At 54.9% G+C, this 16,535-nt stretch overlaps 5 protein-coding genes across 5 annotated transcripts; 2 read left to right on the forward strand and 3 right to left on the reverse strand.

Annotated features, from left to right (window-relative positions):
• Positions 1-954: 954 nt before the first annotated feature.
• Positions 955-3,588, forward strand: A1O7_06796 (uncharacterized protein; the record flags this gene model as incomplete). The annotated part of the gene is made up of 1 exon (XM_007760796.1): positions 955-3,588. One exon carries the CDS (start codon positions 955-957, stop codon positions 3,586-3,588), a length of 2,634 nt encoding a protein of 877 aa, XP_007758986.1.
• A 1,765-nt stretch (positions 3,589-5,353) lies between these two features.
• Positions 5,354-6,540, forward strand: A1O7_06797 (uncharacterized protein; the record flags this gene model as incomplete). Its single annotated transcript, XM_007760797.1, has 4 exons — positions 5,354-5,504; positions 5,567-5,634; positions 5,711-6,161; positions 6,227-6,540. 4 exons carry the CDS (start codon positions 5,354-5,356, stop codon positions 6,538-6,540), a joined length of 984 nt encoding a protein of 327 aa, XP_007758987.1.
• Positions 6,541-7,707: 1,167 nt separating this feature from the next.
• Positions 7,708-9,018, reverse strand: A1O7_06798 (uncharacterized protein; the record flags this gene model as incomplete). Its single annotated transcript, XM_007760798.1, has 1 exon — positions 7,708-9,018. The coding sequence occupies one exon, from the start codon at positions 9,016-9,018 to the stop codon at positions 7,708-7,710; it is 1,311 nt and encodes a 436-aa protein (XP_007758988.1).
• A 636-nt stretch (positions 9,019-9,654) lies between these two features.
• A1O7_06799 (uncharacterized protein) lies at positions 9,655-11,424 on the reverse strand (the record flags this gene model as incomplete). The annotated part of the gene is made up of 1 exon (XM_007760799.1): positions 9,655-11,424. One exon carries the CDS (start codon positions 11,422-11,424, stop codon positions 9,655-9,657), a length of 1,770 nt encoding a protein of 589 aa, XP_007758989.1.
• A 1,865-nt stretch (positions 11,425-13,289) lies between these two features.
• A1O7_06800 (uncharacterized protein) lies at positions 13,290-15,422 on the reverse strand (the record flags this gene model as incomplete). Its single annotated transcript, XM_007760800.1, has 1 exon — positions 13,290-15,422. The coding sequence occupies one exon, from the start codon at positions 15,420-15,422 to the stop codon at positions 13,290-13,292; it is 2,133 nt and encodes a 710-aa protein (XP_007758990.1).
• Between the last annotated feature and the right edge of the window lie 1,113 nt (positions 15,423-16,535).

Below are 16,535 nucleotides of genomic sequence, written 5' to 3' on the forward strand. Positions count from 1 at the left end.
GCTCTCCGGCGGCTGCCCTACCTGCGTCAAGACCGTACTCTGATCCACTAACGCTGGGTCGATCGCCATTATCCATGTGGATTGCCCATCTGGTTCTCCTGGGGGAAAACATGCCATGGAATTGCTGCACTAGAACTACCTTGATTTGGGCTCACCGTCGCTACATGGCGGCAAAGGCGCGATGCGGCCTGAACATGTGCTGCTGACAGATCATAAAGAGATCATCAGAATACGAAGAAGTTGACTGTGCCGCAAACGTACTCGGCTCTTAATCTTCCGCTGCGCTTCCACCACCTATCCCGGAGCGAGCGCCTACACAGGAAGCGGGAACCTGCTCTACAATTCTCCAACAATATGCTTTCACCTTGCTGTCATCGGCCGTTCGATTCTGTCTGTTTACTGCCTTGAATCTTCGGACAGATTGACGCAGACCAGGAGGCGACTTGTCATTTGTGGCGGACCGAAGTCGACCAGGAGTTCTTCGGAGAGACTCTGGAGGTTCTGATCAAGAACGTCGACAAACAATTGCCGCCAAGGTAAGTGCATCTTGACCCTCAAGAATATGCGGTTGGTGAAATACGAGTCTATTATTTGGAACGAAGAGACACAAATGGCGCAGGCCCTTGCTAAGAGGTCTTGTTCCTATTTGTCGATCGTCTTGTGAATACAGTAGCCAGCCTCAACGGCCTGAACCGCGACAGTCTCTATCCGCCTCTTGTCAGGGTCCAGTGGTCCTCGTGTTGGGTCGGCATCACGAGCCCAAGCCCCTACCAATACGAGAAGCCCTGGGCTAGACTTTGCACGAACTAAGACAATGTGGGTTTAGCGAATTCACAGTATATCAGCGAGCTGAACTCCCTGCCTGACCAACATGTCCGGCCGTTTAACTGTCCGCATGGGGTCCTCTCGTGCAGTACTTGGTCTTTACTGGCGTCGACATTTGGGCCCATCATGATGGGTTCTACCTTCTCCAACGTGCTTCGATCTTTGCAGGATCAACTCGCCCCTTCCGGTGCACCTGCCCAGAACCAGTATCCGCACAGCAGCACCTCCTCTCCAGCAGCCGGTTATGTTCCACCTCAGAACTTTCAAGCTCCACGATCGAACAGTTCTCTTGGTCCGCTCCAGGGGCCGGCGTACGGAGCTTCTCCTGCCCAGAACCAGTATGGGATCAGCAACACTTCCTCTCCAGCACCCGGTTGTGTTCCACCTCAGAACTTTCAAGCTTCCCAGCCGAACAGTTTTCTCGATGCCCTCCAGGCGCCTGTGTACGGAGCCTCTCCTGCTCAGACGGGGTATCCACCTTATCAGTATCCGAATCCGTCTTCAGCCAGCCAATTTCTCCAACCATTAATACAACCTGCTGCTTCCTGGACCTCGCCGTGGCTCCAATACCCGCTTCGACCTGTATCTGGGCCCCCAGTGAAGCCAATCTCGCCAAAACTAAACCCTCCTCAACCGCATATTCCAGAGAGGCCATCGAGCAGTAATCGAGGATGCGTGACTGACCCGCTGATAGAAGGTTTTAATAAGCTGGCCGTTAACTTGCAGCCCTCAGGCTACGCAAGAGGCAAAAATGGCCACGATGCCGATGCCGAGCCACGGTATCATTCTTTCCGCCTTACACGGCTGCCGCCCGCAGGTGACTCTTTCCGGCTCATCGAGTTCGGTCCAGTTCCGACACCGCAGAGCCCGATATCATGTAAATTGCACACAGTCAGTCTACGGAACCACCCAGAGTACATTGCTCTGTCATATCCGGTCAGTGTAAGCAAGATCTCGGGACGTTTCCGCCGGCTGGAGCAGGTCGCATGCGATGACGGCTATATCGAACTTCATGGTGGCATGCTAGACATTCTACATTCGGTGCTCAATCGATACGACCCCATGTACATGTGGATTGACTGCTGCTGCATGTCGCAACATGACCCTGACGAGAAAGCCGAACAGATAGCGATGATGAAGCACATCTATCGGAAAGCGAAGGAGACAGTCATTTGGCTGGAAGAGCCTTCCGACAACGCCCTTCTGGTCCGTCAGGCCTTCGAAACCCTCAAAATCGGGTACACGCATTTCAACAACATCCAGACCCGACAAGCGTTCGCAAGCAAGTGGGCATCGACGTTCGCATTTGTCAACACTTTTGCCTTGAATCAACTACTCCAAAAGGTCTACTTCTCACGCAACTGGATGTTGCAAGAAGCTGCTCTCTCTTCGCAAGCTGTCATCCACTGCTGCACATATCGCATCAAATGGGCCGACTTTTGCGAGCAACTGGCCTGCCTGATGCGGATAGGTTACATCGAAATGGTGATGATCAGCTACGCCTCGGCCCTGACTGCGAGCGAGGTTTTGCTCTGGTTAGGGAGACACAAAGCGTTCGTCACTCTGTGGCAAGAACTGGAGAAGCAGAGACGACAGCGAGTCGCACCAACGGAACCTCTTCCCCTCAAGCTGAAGCAATTGATGCGTCTTACACGAGGTATGAATGCTTCCGATCTCCGAGATCGAGTCTACGCCCTGCTGGGGCTCTGTTCTGATGGTGGCGCGATCCGAGTCGACGCCAGACCGCAATATACTGTGGCGATGCTATACCACCAATTAGCCCTGTACTTCACCAAGTCGCAGTCTTCGCGCTGTGACTGCGACGGTTCCGCTTGTCCAGACAACGAACTGAGTTTCATTGGTGATGCAGGGACTCGCAGCTGGACCCACGGATTTTTCAGGGCCTTTGAAGAAAGGCACAGGGCCAGTCTCGATGCCCTTCCCTCATGGGTGCCCGTATGGGAGTATCGTCTCCTCCGATCAATGTGGACCGAGGCTCACAGCGCAGGGTACAAAGCTGGCGGCGGAACTAAGCCTTCTGTCTGGTACGACCCGGACGCTGTGCTGCCCTCCAGCCTGTTTGCTGCCGGCATCATCACCTCTCGAATCCAGTACATCACGCCCCCTTGCCCGACGTTCGACGATCATCTTGAGGTGCTCGAACTCAACGCTACTTCGAAGTTACTCAAAAGCGTGCGAATCATGGGCGAGTGGTTCCAAGAGGCGTTCAATCTACTCCAGCAACGAATCCCTCCACACCATTCTCGCACAGAGGACTTCTGCCGCACACTGTGCGGCAACATCTCGCACATGGAAGCTGATTCTCTGCCGCTGGAGGCGCCGCGTGTCCCCATCTCGAACCCCCGAGAACTGGCGCGGTTTTTCAGCGATTCCATGGAGGTGTACCAGTTCCTCGAGTCCCACAAGCACGATCACGATGAGTACACGGTCAGGCAAGCCGCAGCGCTCAACAACCACGGTGAAGGTGCGACTAAGTGGTGGGAACTGACCAGTTTTACTTTACCGTATTCTTCGTTCTTCTCGTCCAACGACGGCAGGATGGGCTTGGGGCCAAGTCTCGCACGGGTCGGTGATCGGATAGCAGTGTTCAACGGCACGCCCATGCCCGCGGTGCTGCGGTCTGTGGATCACGGAACGGGGCAGCAGTACCAGCTAGTGGGGCCCGCCTATGTGCATGGCTTGATGGACGGAGAGGCCTTCCAACTCTTTCCTGACAAGGAGGTGCTGATCTGTCTGGTTTGAACGTACCATATCAGCGCTGACGTTGGAGACCAGATTTACGCGGGACGGTGCGGGGCCTCCTGGCCCAGGAACACGTACACAGCACCGTGTTCTGGATGACTTGGTTGTCAGAATGTGATGATGACATTTGACAAATTGGCAGCCGACGCTGACGGACTCGAGTCCGTCGTTATGGCGCATGGCATGGTATGGGTTTCCCTGATAAGGTTGAGAGGATTTCCAGCCTTTGCGACTTATGCAGGGGCGTTGGCGTTTCGTGTTCACGCTAGGCTTTAGGCGGGATGCTATGTACGCAGAAACGTCGCAGCAGAAGTTGTCGTCCGGCCAGGGATATTGAAGACAAAAGCCCAAGACGAGGAGCAAGCCAGACATGGACTTCTCACGTGCGATATGGGTATAAGTCTCGACAGGATCATAACCGTTCCACGTCATGATGTGTGCCTCCCATAAACACCGAGGAGCGTTGCTCGTCACCAGTCTCGCAAGGTTTCGACTTATCCCAGGGCTCCGGTCCATCGAATTAAGCTTACCGGATGCCGCTTAAACGGTCTGCCACATGGTGTGTGCATGGTCTTCTCCAGCTTTCGCAGGGGTATTGACTTTGGTGGCCTCAACTCGAAGCATGTCCCGGCTGGTCGGCATTATCCTTGCGAACCGGCAGCCAGTAGTGGCTCTTGTCCTTCGGCACCTTATCCCAAAGAAAAAACTGATGGGGAGCTTATCCGGTCTAGATGTCCTCCGTATGCTGCAGAACTGCTTTTGTTGCGAGATTGTTGCCAGCACCGATTGCTATATCGCACACATCCCCCGCCAGAGGAAATTCATGAGACCCTTGGACCCGGGGACTATCGTCAGGAGGCCGCACACTGGTGCTAGGATCTTGACTTTGACCACCATCACCTGTAATCTTCCTTGTCCTCTTCTCTTCGAAGCTTATATGCATAGCGTCTGTTCATCCACCAACGGACGCGTATGTCTGGCTGCTAGGTTCCGCCTTACAAGGGCCCGAGGCTGCTTTCCCGGACCATCTCTCTGTGGCTGACTCGCCTACTGCAGTTAGCCAAATAGCTCTGGAACACTCTTGCCTCTCTCCTCGGCATGATGAATCTTCAGCGATTGAGGGTCGGCGGATTCTTTATCCCTGCGAGGTATAAGCATATGCTCCGTCGCCAAATTGGATGGGTGTCACGCGTTCTAGAATGGCTGGAATGGATGAATATGCAACTTGGACGAAATCCTTCTCGTCGACGACCGTTCCATATCCTCGCTTCCCGTGCAACCGACATTTGATATGGCGCTCAAGAGCTTCATTGCTATCCTGGCCATCGTCCTCTGCGGACAGCTTGCCTATAGTGAGACGCTGACACTGTCTGACTGCGCTGTAAGTCTGCCTTTGGAGGTCTCTCCAGACCCAACTACCCAATCTGACGCGTTTGTAACCCAGGCCAACTGCACCTCCGACATCACCAGTCGATTTTCAGCCTGCAAGTTCGGTATCCAATGCTTCTGCACAGACCCTCAGCTCTACGACGTGGGAAAGCAGTGTTGGGAGTCCAACTGTACCGTCCGCGAAGCATTGAGTACGTCTCTGTCCTGTGGTCGCGGTCCTCTCTCGCATGTGCATGACTAACGCATCTCAGCCGCTGAAAATGTCACCTCCATCAGCTGCAACTTCCCTGACAGGGACCGAGGACCGACGAGCAGCGCAGTTACCTTCACGTCGATGGCCGTTGCGCTGTGTTTGGTCGCCACGCGCATCATCGCCATGTCTCCGGACTTCAGGGTGCTATGGGGATGGGATGATGTGTTGGTCGGCCTCGCGACCGTAAGAAGAGCAAGAAGAACTGTTCTAGCATGCGCCCAGCTGATGTTTGAGCAGCTCTTGATGATTGGAAATGCGGTCTGCAATCCTATTTGTACGTCTCGGTCGCATTACCCATGCGCATGCATACCATGCCATGGCTAATTGTGGTGCTAGCAAGACACTATGGCTACGGCCGCGACACTTGGCGTCTGCCCTTTGACGACACGAAGGCTGTCTACATGGTACGCTACGGTCCGCTCGAACTGGAGGGGTGTCCGTCCCTGTTCGTGCCGATGCTGATGCTGGTTCCCGCGACAGATATTCTACACCGGTGGCATCCTCTATGCTGTCGGCGTCGCGAGCACGAAAGTCGCATTCCTCGTCTTCTACATCAAGCTCTTTCCCTCGGGGATATTTCGCTGGGTGGCATTGCCTCTGTTGGTAGCCACTGTTCTTCACGGCCTCACCTTCACCTTCCTCTTCATCTTCCAATGCAGCCCGATATCCTACGCTTGGACACAGTGGGACGGCACAGGGCAGGGCAAGTGTCTCAACTTCGACCTCGGCGCCGTCATGCATGCCATCACCAACATCCTACTCGACCTGCTGATCTTCGCGCTGCCCATCTGGCAGCTGTGGAGTCTGAGCCTATCCAAGAGGAAGAAGGTCCAAGTTCTATCCATGTTCTGCGTGGGGTTCTTCGTCACTCTGGTCAGCATTCTACGACTCTGGAGCATGACCTCGCTAGGTGACACCTGGAACCCCACCTGTATGTGGCATCTAATCTCGGCATATCAGAAGCACGGAAAAGATGGCTAACGGGTGTGCACGCAGGGGATTTCGTGCCCTTCGGATACTGGTCCGACCTCGAATTCAACGTCGGCATCGCCTGCATCTGCATGCCTTCGCTGCGCGTCGTCCTGCGCCGATATTTCCCGCGCTGCGGCTTGACAAGCACGCACCGCGACGGATCTGTATCCGGGCCCGACATGGCTGCAGCTCGACCTGTACCAGTGACGCTCACGCAATCCAGCACGGGCAAGGTGAATGGCAAGTCGTTCAGAACGTCGAATAGACCTGTCAAAGGCGACGGTGCTTCCGACCAGGTCGAATTGTGTGACTATACTGCCGTTGCCGAGCCGAAATGAAAGCGGGCATATTGTGTAAGGTATATCTCCCTGCAGCTTGCGGCGAGGGCTGAACCGGCTCTGTCCGACTCGATTTGATCCTGTCACCTCTGTGGTTTCGAGAGTGTACCGGATCAACGACACCCGTCGACACGACACGACACGACAGACAGCCTACTTCAGTCGGTCATGGTCGAAGCTTGCCTCGGCGACACACCTACCCTCGCAGGTGTTTTAGCTAGAGCTGCTGCCGCCGTGGCACGCCTTGTCTACGCGCCACACCTGCCACCCAGCGCCTGGGTGGCGCTTAAATGCTCTACTTCCGCCTCTCAAAGACGGCGGAGCACTTTGCACGACATGCACTGCGATGTTATCCATGATGGGTTGGGTTGGGCAGATGGACCAGCTTGCCGGTCTCTGACCGGTGAGTAAACAAGTAAGGAAGCCAGCAAGCGAGCATGGATGCATGCATGTACGTACTTCCTATCCATTGATCATGCTTACCACCGCGACAGTGTGTTAACAAGCTTTCACAGGACCTATCTCTGCGTCCCTGGCGCATAGCCTCGAAAGACGGTGAACACATCGAGTTCCGTACTTGATTCTTTTTGTTCGTTTCCTCATAGTCGTTAGGAAGCTGGGTAGCGGGGGCTTGTACGAGTCGTGTCCCCACGGGGTGAGACTTTCCCAATGGCTAGAGAGATCATGGGTCTTCAGGTCCCATAGGACAAGTCAGGCCAGATGATCTACCACGAGACGAAGGGTGTGCGCTGATGCGAGAATTCGTTGATACCTGCGTCGAACACTGTGGCTGTGTCGATGTTGGCCCTGGGGTATTCACCCAACGAAGCCATGGCGACGATGGGGATCAGAGTCTCAAGAGTGGTCCGGTTGGTCGGCAAGAAGAGGCCATATAACCAGACCAGAGCAGACGAGCTACCGCATACCGCATACTGTCCATCGAAGGGTGTGCCGCGGCGGGTAGGACAACACATTGAGCAGAAACAGGGGGGTGAACTGTTCAAGAAGTTCGCCATTCCGGACCGTTGTATTCGTACCATATACATATATACAGACCTATACTATCATGTTCGATGCCGGCCACCTTTACCGCTCCGCAAGGGGCACATCATCCGGCGTGACGGGTCCTCTCCGGCCCAGAGCTATCCTATTCTATGACAGCCACCCTCATCGCTCCGCAAGATGCACATCATCCGGCGTGACGGGCCTCTCTGGCCAAATGGGCCTAAAGACCGAGAGCCAATGATTCTGCGGACTAAGCCGCTCCCAGTCGACAGCCAGGATATACTCGGCCTCGGCCTCGACGACAGGTAACAACAGTTTCTTCAGCTCGGCCGAGTCCGGGTCGATAGGCACACCCTCGCGGTGCAGATCGTCCAAGTACTCCGTCAGCGTGCGCAGGCCGTATTTCAGGCTCCACTCAAAGACCTCGCGCGGCGACAGCCTCGCAAACCCGCCCTCCCGCCGGACCAGGATCGTGTCGCAGAGGACTTCGTCGCAGTGCCGCCGCAGTCGCGGGCGCGAGTAGACTCTATGCCACCACCGGCCCAGCACCGGAAGGGGGTATGAGAACGGATTTACATGCAGGCGGTAGGCCTGGACGAACTCCTGCTTCCACTGTATGTTTGAGCCATTTGGGTTTTGCACGCCACCGACGCCGCTTTGGGACTGTTGGGATTCTTCCGTGGCCGCGCCGAGGATCCTGTCCACCTGTGCCGCGTACTTGGGCCGGATCTTGACGGGACGCAGGAAATCGCCCTGCTCTTGCTTGGGGATGCGGCACGTGTAGGGCACGGCGGCGGATCCGATGGCCAGGATGACGAGGGGAGTAAACTCGCCGCAGATGGCGAAGACGATGGAGAAGGGCACCAGTTTGCCGACGTCGTGCCGTGTCCGGAGAGCGAGTTGGTAGTCCTTGCGCGTGAGGACCGGGACCGATCCTGAGGCCGCGCCGCTGCCACTGGTACCGTATTTGACCACATCCTCGAGCGTGCGGTTTCCCACCTTCGCGCGAATCTTCCTCAGTTCCTTGTAATTGTGCCACACGTTCTTGAACCCCGTCTTGTAAAAGGCCAGATATGACTTGCCTAGACTGAAGAACCATCTCGCCCGGTCGCCGACGGGAATCTGGCCATCATTGTAATTTTCCTGCTTCAAGGGCGTCGGCGTCTCCAGCTTCGCGGGTCTCGTGCTCGCGAGATCTCGCTCCGAGATGGGTGTCGTGGGCACGAAGCCCTCCAGCGGTATGGACGGGTACGCGGGCTTTTCCTCGTAGCATGAAGTCGCCGGGTTCGACGTCGTGCGTTCAAGGTACGAGGACTTTGTCCGATCCTGCGCCTGGGACTGAGCCGAACTGGCTCGGCAGGGCACAAGCCATGTCCGTATCGCGGGCTCAAGAAATGGGGTGTGAGAGGTAGTCGTCCGCGGACTCAGCCTATGGCCACGTGCGCTGAGCAGTCGCGCGTCGAAACCTCTCATCGAAGACTGCAGGTGAGGGCGCGGTACTGATGATTAGAGCGACACGCAAAGAAGAGATAGCATGCGTCCATTACAGAATACGGCAATTCGCATTCCAAACTTTTCTGTGGGGACGGAACGCGGTTGAAGCGCGTCATCAGATCTCGTCATTCTCCAAGCTCTCACCTTGGCTTCATTTGGAGCTCATTTGAACATGAAGGGAGTCTCAACCCGCCTTTTCTGGACGGAGATGTCGCTCATAAGACTGTGGCATACTTGCTACGGCCTTGATACGGGAGTCGCTTTGCCGCCCAGTGTATGTACTCCGTACCTCGCTATTTATGGGGTGATCACCGTCGCGGAGATCACGCGTACTCCACGATCGCCAAACACGCTATGCAATTCCCAGATTATGCGCATTGTCCCGCTTAGCTATGCAACGGCCCTAACTCTGATGGCTCGCAAGGGTGAGGACGGAAGGATATTGCGTGATGCCAGAACAGCATGCGCCCTTCAGTCGAGAAGAACCAAGACATATGATGTCCAATACGCAGTGAAGTCGCAATAGGAAACAATATCGGCTCGCCGCTAATCACTACTACACATTACACATATATTACATGTCCATCTACACAAATTCTCACACTTGGCTCCATCCTATGACGAGGCTGGAGCCACAGGTCCATTCTTCTCATACTCCTCGACTTCTTCCTTGTTCAGTTTCGCCCGGATCGCCGCCCCGAAGAAGTAGAATCCAAAAGGAATGAAGAACATCCCGACGCCAATAAAGGCCAACAGCCAGCTGGCCCACTGCAGTCCCAACGTATGATACATCTGGGTGGTAAACAGCGGGAAAGCTGCACCGCCACCGCTTCTGAGGAACACCTTCGCAGCCAGAGCGCTGGCCGCATACTTCTGGTAAGAGTCGATGATGTAGTTGTTGACCGAATAGTAGCAGAGAACCATGCCGAAGCCGAACGCGAGCCCTGAGCTGGCCGGTCCGACCCAGATGATGTGTTTGTAGGATGTTGCTCCCAGGATGAAGAGGGAGATTGGGATGAAAGGCGCCCCGACCATGGCGCCAAGGAGGCGATCCTCGGCGGTGGGAGCCCTCTGCGCACACGTGCGTTTGAACTGCTTCTCGAATTGAGGGGTCGCGACTACGGCAAAGGCCGCACCGATAATGATGGGGATGAACATGAGACCGATGAGCCCGTCATTGTAGCCGTAGAGTTCGCCAAAGATGACCGGGTAGGCGAAGAAGAAGGCGTACAACATGGCGTAGATGAGCACAACGTACATGCACATCAGATCCAAAACAGGCTCGGTCAAGATCATCGTGATCGGCCTGATAAGACTGGTTTTGACAATCTCGTTGAAGGTGAGTTTGGTCTTTTCCTGTTCCGTGATGATGTTCAGGTCGCCTGTTTCCTTTCGCAGACGGGCGGCACGGCGCTTCAGAATGACTGGGGCGTACGTCTCCGGAATGAGAGCCATGAGCACAAGCATCAGTCCCGCGAACGCAAGGTTCACCCAGAAGATCAGCGACAGGCGGTGCGTGCCGACGTTGATCCACCCACCGACGATGGGGCCGATGACGGGACCTGCGTACGGAGCGGCCGCAAAGTATGCTATAGCCATGCCACGCTCTTCGATGTTCCAGATATCCGCAATGGTGCCGCCAGCAAGGGACAGGCCTGAGCTGGAAAAGACACCGCAGAGAAAGCGAGCTGTGAGAAGGCCGCCGATATTGGGAGACAATGCGCAAGGGATGTTGAAGATGGTGTAAAGTGCCAGTGAGATGATATAGACAGGGCGTCGACCAATGATTTCCGACAGTGGTGACCACAGTAATGGGCCCACGGCGAAGCCCAGGACCATGATCGAGCAGGTGAGAATGGCGACTTCCAATGAGACATTGTATTTCTCCTCAACCAGGCCAAGCCCGCCCGTGATGACTGAAGAGCCGAATGCGATGCAGACGACCAGGCCGGACGCTACCAGTGTGATGTACCATCGAAATCGGCGGTTCCAGTTGTGCGGGTTCTCTGTGTCTCCAATTGTGAAGGTGACGAATTCAACGGGTTCTTCAACGCCTCGTTTTTCGAGATCAGGACTGACACTAGAACTTGTGCGTCTTCGAGTGGCGACTGTCGAGGCTCTGGTACGGATCTGCTCGAGCGTAGCTTGCGGGACGAGACCCGTTGCGGTCTCGAGAGTATACTCCTCCGGAAAGATGGGACTCTGAGGCCGGTTGAGTACTGGGTAGTTGGGGTCTATCTGGGGAGATGATTCTGAGACGCCTAGTTCCTGTAACGTGGCTCTGGTCTCTGTTCGGTGCAGTCGGAGGTTGAGTGTTGGATGTTGTGCCAGGTCACGATCGGGGCTTCGGGTGTCCCGTGGGCTCTGAGGTCTAGGTGAAGCCATTTGGGTGTTATGTGCGCCAGGTGACGGTGGGCTGCGAGACGATGTTGTGTTTGATATCTGCAATACAGATTAGTATCCGTGCGGAAAGCACCAACCTGACTAGGGGCGAGGATCCTTCGATCATATATACATCACGTTCCTGTGGCCTTGTTATTAGGCGAGGCTGTGAGGTCAGGGCTTGCTTGGCTTCTGCACCGAACAATGTCCGCCGACGTATCGCCGTGCGCGAATTGTTTCGCTTGCCAGCCAATGAGGCGAGTTCCACGTAATTCATGCCAGGCGGAGGTTCTAAAACAGCCAGCACCACATGCTGTTCGAGCTCTGCTCGTCTCGCACATTCTCCCGGATAAGACTTCGCAAAGGAAACATTTGGCCGGACCACCGGCGTTCATTGCCAGCCTTATCTTGGTATCAGTCGACTGGCGGAAAGTGGAGCTTTCATGAGAGAGAAATCTTCTCATCAAGATCCTTCTCCCCGGCGTTATATGGCACGACGACAAAGGTTGAGGTTAGCAGTCAAGCTAGCCATTGCAGTGGCTTCTTCGAGACACGAGATGAGCCCTGAGTGCACGGGTCGGGAATGAGCACCGCGGGTAGGCACAGATGGGTGCGCTGCCTGTGTCGTACTGTGTAGGTCTCGTGGCAGGAAGATGCCGGCTCCTAGGGAGATGAAAGGTGCAAAATAAGGCATCGAGGGAACAAATAAGGTGTCTGCCTTTCTCACACGCTACTCACCTGGCTGCTGTACCATAACATCAGGAACGCGTTATCGTTGTCAGCAGCGGCGAAATCTTGCAGACAGTCGCAGACAGATCTTCAGGCATATGACGTCACCTGACCGTTAAACTCTGCCGCGCTTCGACGGCGACGCTTACTGTGATTGGCAAAGCGGGATGAATACCGAGCATGCATGTACGGAGTATCCCGTGCTTTTTGGAACAAACCCTGACTTCGGCCTTGGGTATATGCGCCGCGATAGAAAACGTAGGAAGCCTCAGAGGCCAGCACTTCAGACAAGACATCAACGCACCCACCTGATGCTACGCACAGCCAGATCCGCCACAGAGACTGCACGAGGAAAGGAACGACGACGAACACTCGCAACAAGGGCAACAAGGCCGTGAATCGAGTGTGCCGTTAGGGGCACAACAATATTGTGGACACCAATACATCTCGCAGTTGGGTTTCCCAGTCGGTTCCCATGGGATCCAAGGGCGATAAGACCATCCTATTTCGCGGTCTCAAATTCATGGGTGAAAGTCACAACCTCCTTGCGCCACTGGCGTTTAAAGACAGCTTCCAGCGCCTCGTTAATATCGAAATCCCCAAGTAGAGGCTGGCATCGCGTCTCTTCTGCTGTCCTAGCGGCGAGTATCGTACAAAGTACAAGAAGAGGGCAGGAAGAAGCTTGGTGAGACTGAGCAAGTGCCGATCTGCCTTCAAAAGGCACGGCGTTTTCATCTTTACCTGGCCATACGAAAGTGGTGGGTGATTTTCAACAAAGCCCATTTGAGATATCCATCGAATTCACCATCACTCTCAGCTCAAGCTCGCTGATAGCTTGTTGCACTTTCCATTCGCCGGTATTACCGTGATATTTCTCTCCATTGCCATCCGCTATGCTTTTGGAAAATTGTCAGCAGTCATACCTCCCCCAGCACATCCGGACACTCCGGTCTGGCCCTTCTATTAGATGCAGGTCGTAATGTCAAGCAAAGGTCTTTTGTCTTCATGATATTAACGCGATGCAAATGCAGGCATATGCCTCCCTCCAATGCAGATGCATGGCTGATCCTCCAGCCAATGAATGCGTGAACGTAAGTCCCAAGATACGCCGTGAACGCTGCATGTTCGTTTGCTCGGGTCTAGAAGATCCCAAATTTCTTCTTCTTCTCGCCTTGAGCTACAATCACAGTTAGTGCTGCTAGTACTTCGGTCGCAAACGTGGCGGAATGCGCGAGCTCACCCTGAGGTCCAATATTACCGGCACTGTTGCTCGTGGTCAATGCTCCCTTCTTTCCTGTCGACGCTGCCGTGAGGGGATCTGCTCCCGCCCCTGCAGCTCTGATCGCGGCGATGCGGTGCTTGGCTCTTTCTTCACCTTGATCTGCTGCCCTGACGTACCAGACGTTGGCCTCTAGCGGATCACGACGACATCCAATCCCCATCTCGGTGAAGTAGCCAACGGTGTACTGAGCTTTCGCAAGGCCCTGCTCCGCTGCTTTCTTGGCCCATTCGTATGCTTCTGCTTCGTCTTTGTCCAGGACATTGGGAACACCCACCATGTACCATGCACATAGAGCCATTTGTGACAATGCGTGGCCACGTTCAGCGGCGCCAGTGTAGAAATGAATGCTCAGGGCAGGATCCTTGGGACATCCTAGTTGGCCATATTCGTACGCTTCGCCGAGTCGGTAGTTAGCTTCGACATGACCCAGGTCAGCTGCTTTGGTGTAAAGTTGAGCGGCGTAGGTTTCGTCTTTGAAGACATCGGGTCCGAAACCGGTCTCATGCAGGCAGCCCAGATCGAAAGGAGCTTGGTTGTACTGGAAGTCAGCAGATTCTGCAGCGCGCTTGAGCCATCGCACACCCTCCCGGTATCTCTTGGTCAAGCCCATGTCACCAGTTAGGCAAGCTCGTCCTAGTCGGAGCATGGCGCCAGGATGATTTTTGCTCGCAGCGTGCTGATAAAACTGCACGGCCTTCGCTGCATCCACCCGTGAGCCCCAGCCAAACTCGTAACACAATGCAGTCCGGTACCCCGCCTCGGCATGGCCATGTTTTGACGCGGCCAAAAATAGAGGAAACGCGTGTTCCCAATCTTCTTTGCCTTTGTTGAACAGCCCCGAAGCGTACCCATCTGCCAGGTAGTACTGAGCGAACGGATATGATCGATCCGACAGTCTCTGCAGAATGTGCTTGGCCTCCTTCAAAAGGTCTTCCCTGACTGACGTATGTGATTTCTCAGAGACCGCAGCATCGGATACCGCGTCGGACTCCAGACCCTCCTCTTGCGCCGCACTGATCATGAAGACTGCAAATTCATACTGTACAGCTGGATCTTGTGTTTTCTTGACATTTGCCCGGTACATTTCCAAGGTTTTGCGCGTGGACAATAAGTTGGCGTTATTTCCGACAACTGTCCGCAGACCTGAATTGACCAAATGTTCTGCTCCACTCGGCGCAGGTTGCGGGTATGGGACGTTCAAGAGGTCGACATAAGACAAGGGCCTGGTGTCAGGAGATCTTGAACCTCTCGACACGGGCCGTCCGACGTGAGAGACACGAGGGGAGTTTGTCCGGCCTCGAAAATCTGAAGTGCTTGAGAAACCCGAATCAGGTCGGCAGGTGTTTAGCCCATAGGTGCTGTTCCGAGCACTGTCACCAGACCCGGTAGTTCCAACGGTGAGTTTCGAGGCTCGCTTGTCCAGAGCGGCGACTTCAGCCTCCTCGACCAACTGATGGTGATAGCGCAAGGGTTCGAATGACTCGTTCGGGGTTTCCGGGGCGATGTCTGAGGTCGAGGCGTGGCGCACGGATCTCTTCGGCAGGGGAGACAACGCAACTGGGCTCTGAGAAAAGTTCTCCGACGACACTCTTCGGTGGTCACCACCCGCAAGCTCGTAACCACCAAATCTCTTCCGCATGGCATGGGGCGTCGGTGACAGTCTGCTCGGGTCGAACTGCAAAGAAGGTTGAGGAGTCAGGGTTCTGTTGGACGCCGCTGGATTAATAGTTCTTGACGCAGCAGTTTCGGGAGGGTGTATTTGTACTTCAGCAGCTGCATCTGCAAGGGCATAGACGTCGTCTGTAGGCCTGGCCTCCGTTGCAAAGAAGGATGTTGAAGAAGAGCTCAGTTTGCGTTGGTCATTCTGTGGTCTGCCATTTCCTCGCTCTTCCCGGGGTTCGATGATTCGAGGACTGTCTGATCGCAAGGGAGGAGAGTAGATGGCAGGAGGAGGAGTGGGAGGAAGCGGGTGATCCGCTACTTGAGCCATTTCGAGGACCAGTATTTGGATAATTTAGGGTGCAGACATTGGAGCGGTCACAAGGTTGGTATGTGAGGTTGGGGTGATTTGCAGTCCGGACAACTGAACAGGCTGTCGCCACGTGAATAAAGCTATGCTGGAATGTGTGGATTCCCTGGTTCAAGGGCAAAACGAAGGTAGGCTCGGAAGATTCCCTTGAGGGCCCGCGCTGAGGTTGTCTTGGAGGGAATGCTGTGGCGTCGTTTGAAACGGAATGACGAATTGACGCGACGTAAAAAGAAAGGTCGTCGTCAGCGGCGGCAGGGCATGCGAAATGACAGAGATCGACGACAAGTCCAGAGTAATATCTACAGCTCGAGCGGATGGAAAAAGGAGGGTGGTGTCAAGTGGTCGCAGTGAGGTGAGTGTGACTACGACTAAGAATTTCAGTGGCCAGGGCTGTTCTGTGCAGGGAGGCTAGAAGAGGCATGGAAGCAGTATCTGGGCGGGTTGTCCCCGCATCAAAATCCTCTTTGGACTGATGCCTGCTGAACTATTGACCCTCTTTGTTCTGGCATCCAGAAAAGGAGAGAGGCTTGTCACCTAGACAAAGAATCCCTTGGAGCAAACGACAAGAATAGGTGTCATGCTTTGTACCTCCGCTGATGTGCAAGTTGTGTAGCCAACTGTGCGACTAACTGGATGCAGTACGAGTCCTCCATATGGTGGGCAGATCTCCCAGACCATGCGTCAGCCTTTCCAAGGCAAGGAGGCGTTGGTTAAAGTACGGGCGTGCCCGAAGTTTAGGCAGCAGATGTGAACTCTAGGCGCGGAAGGGAGCCACGAACAAATCTTGTGGCGCCGGGAGCGGGCAAACTGGCTCCACTGGAGGCAGGGCTCCGGAAGGACGCGGCAAGCCAGATGCTGTCAAACTCCCTATCGCTGGGTAAAGATGGCGCTATGCTTTCTGGTGCAGAGCATGTTTCACCCAATGCAGAAGGGGGCAAACAGCTGGTCAAAGCCAACCAGCACCCGCCATCAGCCTGGTGACATACACAGTCGTGACAGTTCTCCGACAGGAGCCAGAACCAGCCTTTCACAGTACAGAGTACCAGGTAGCCAAATCTTTCCTATTTGTGTGAG

Source organism: Cladophialophora yegresii, assembly GCF_000585515.1.
Source record: "Cladophialophora yegresii CBS 114405 chromosome Unknown aczIN-supercont1.5, whole genome shotgun sequence".
In the NCBI taxonomy this organism is placed as follows: domain Eukaryota; kingdom Fungi; phylum Ascomycota; class Eurotiomycetes; order Chaetothyriales; family Herpotrichiellaceae; genus Cladophialophora; species Cladophialophora yegresii.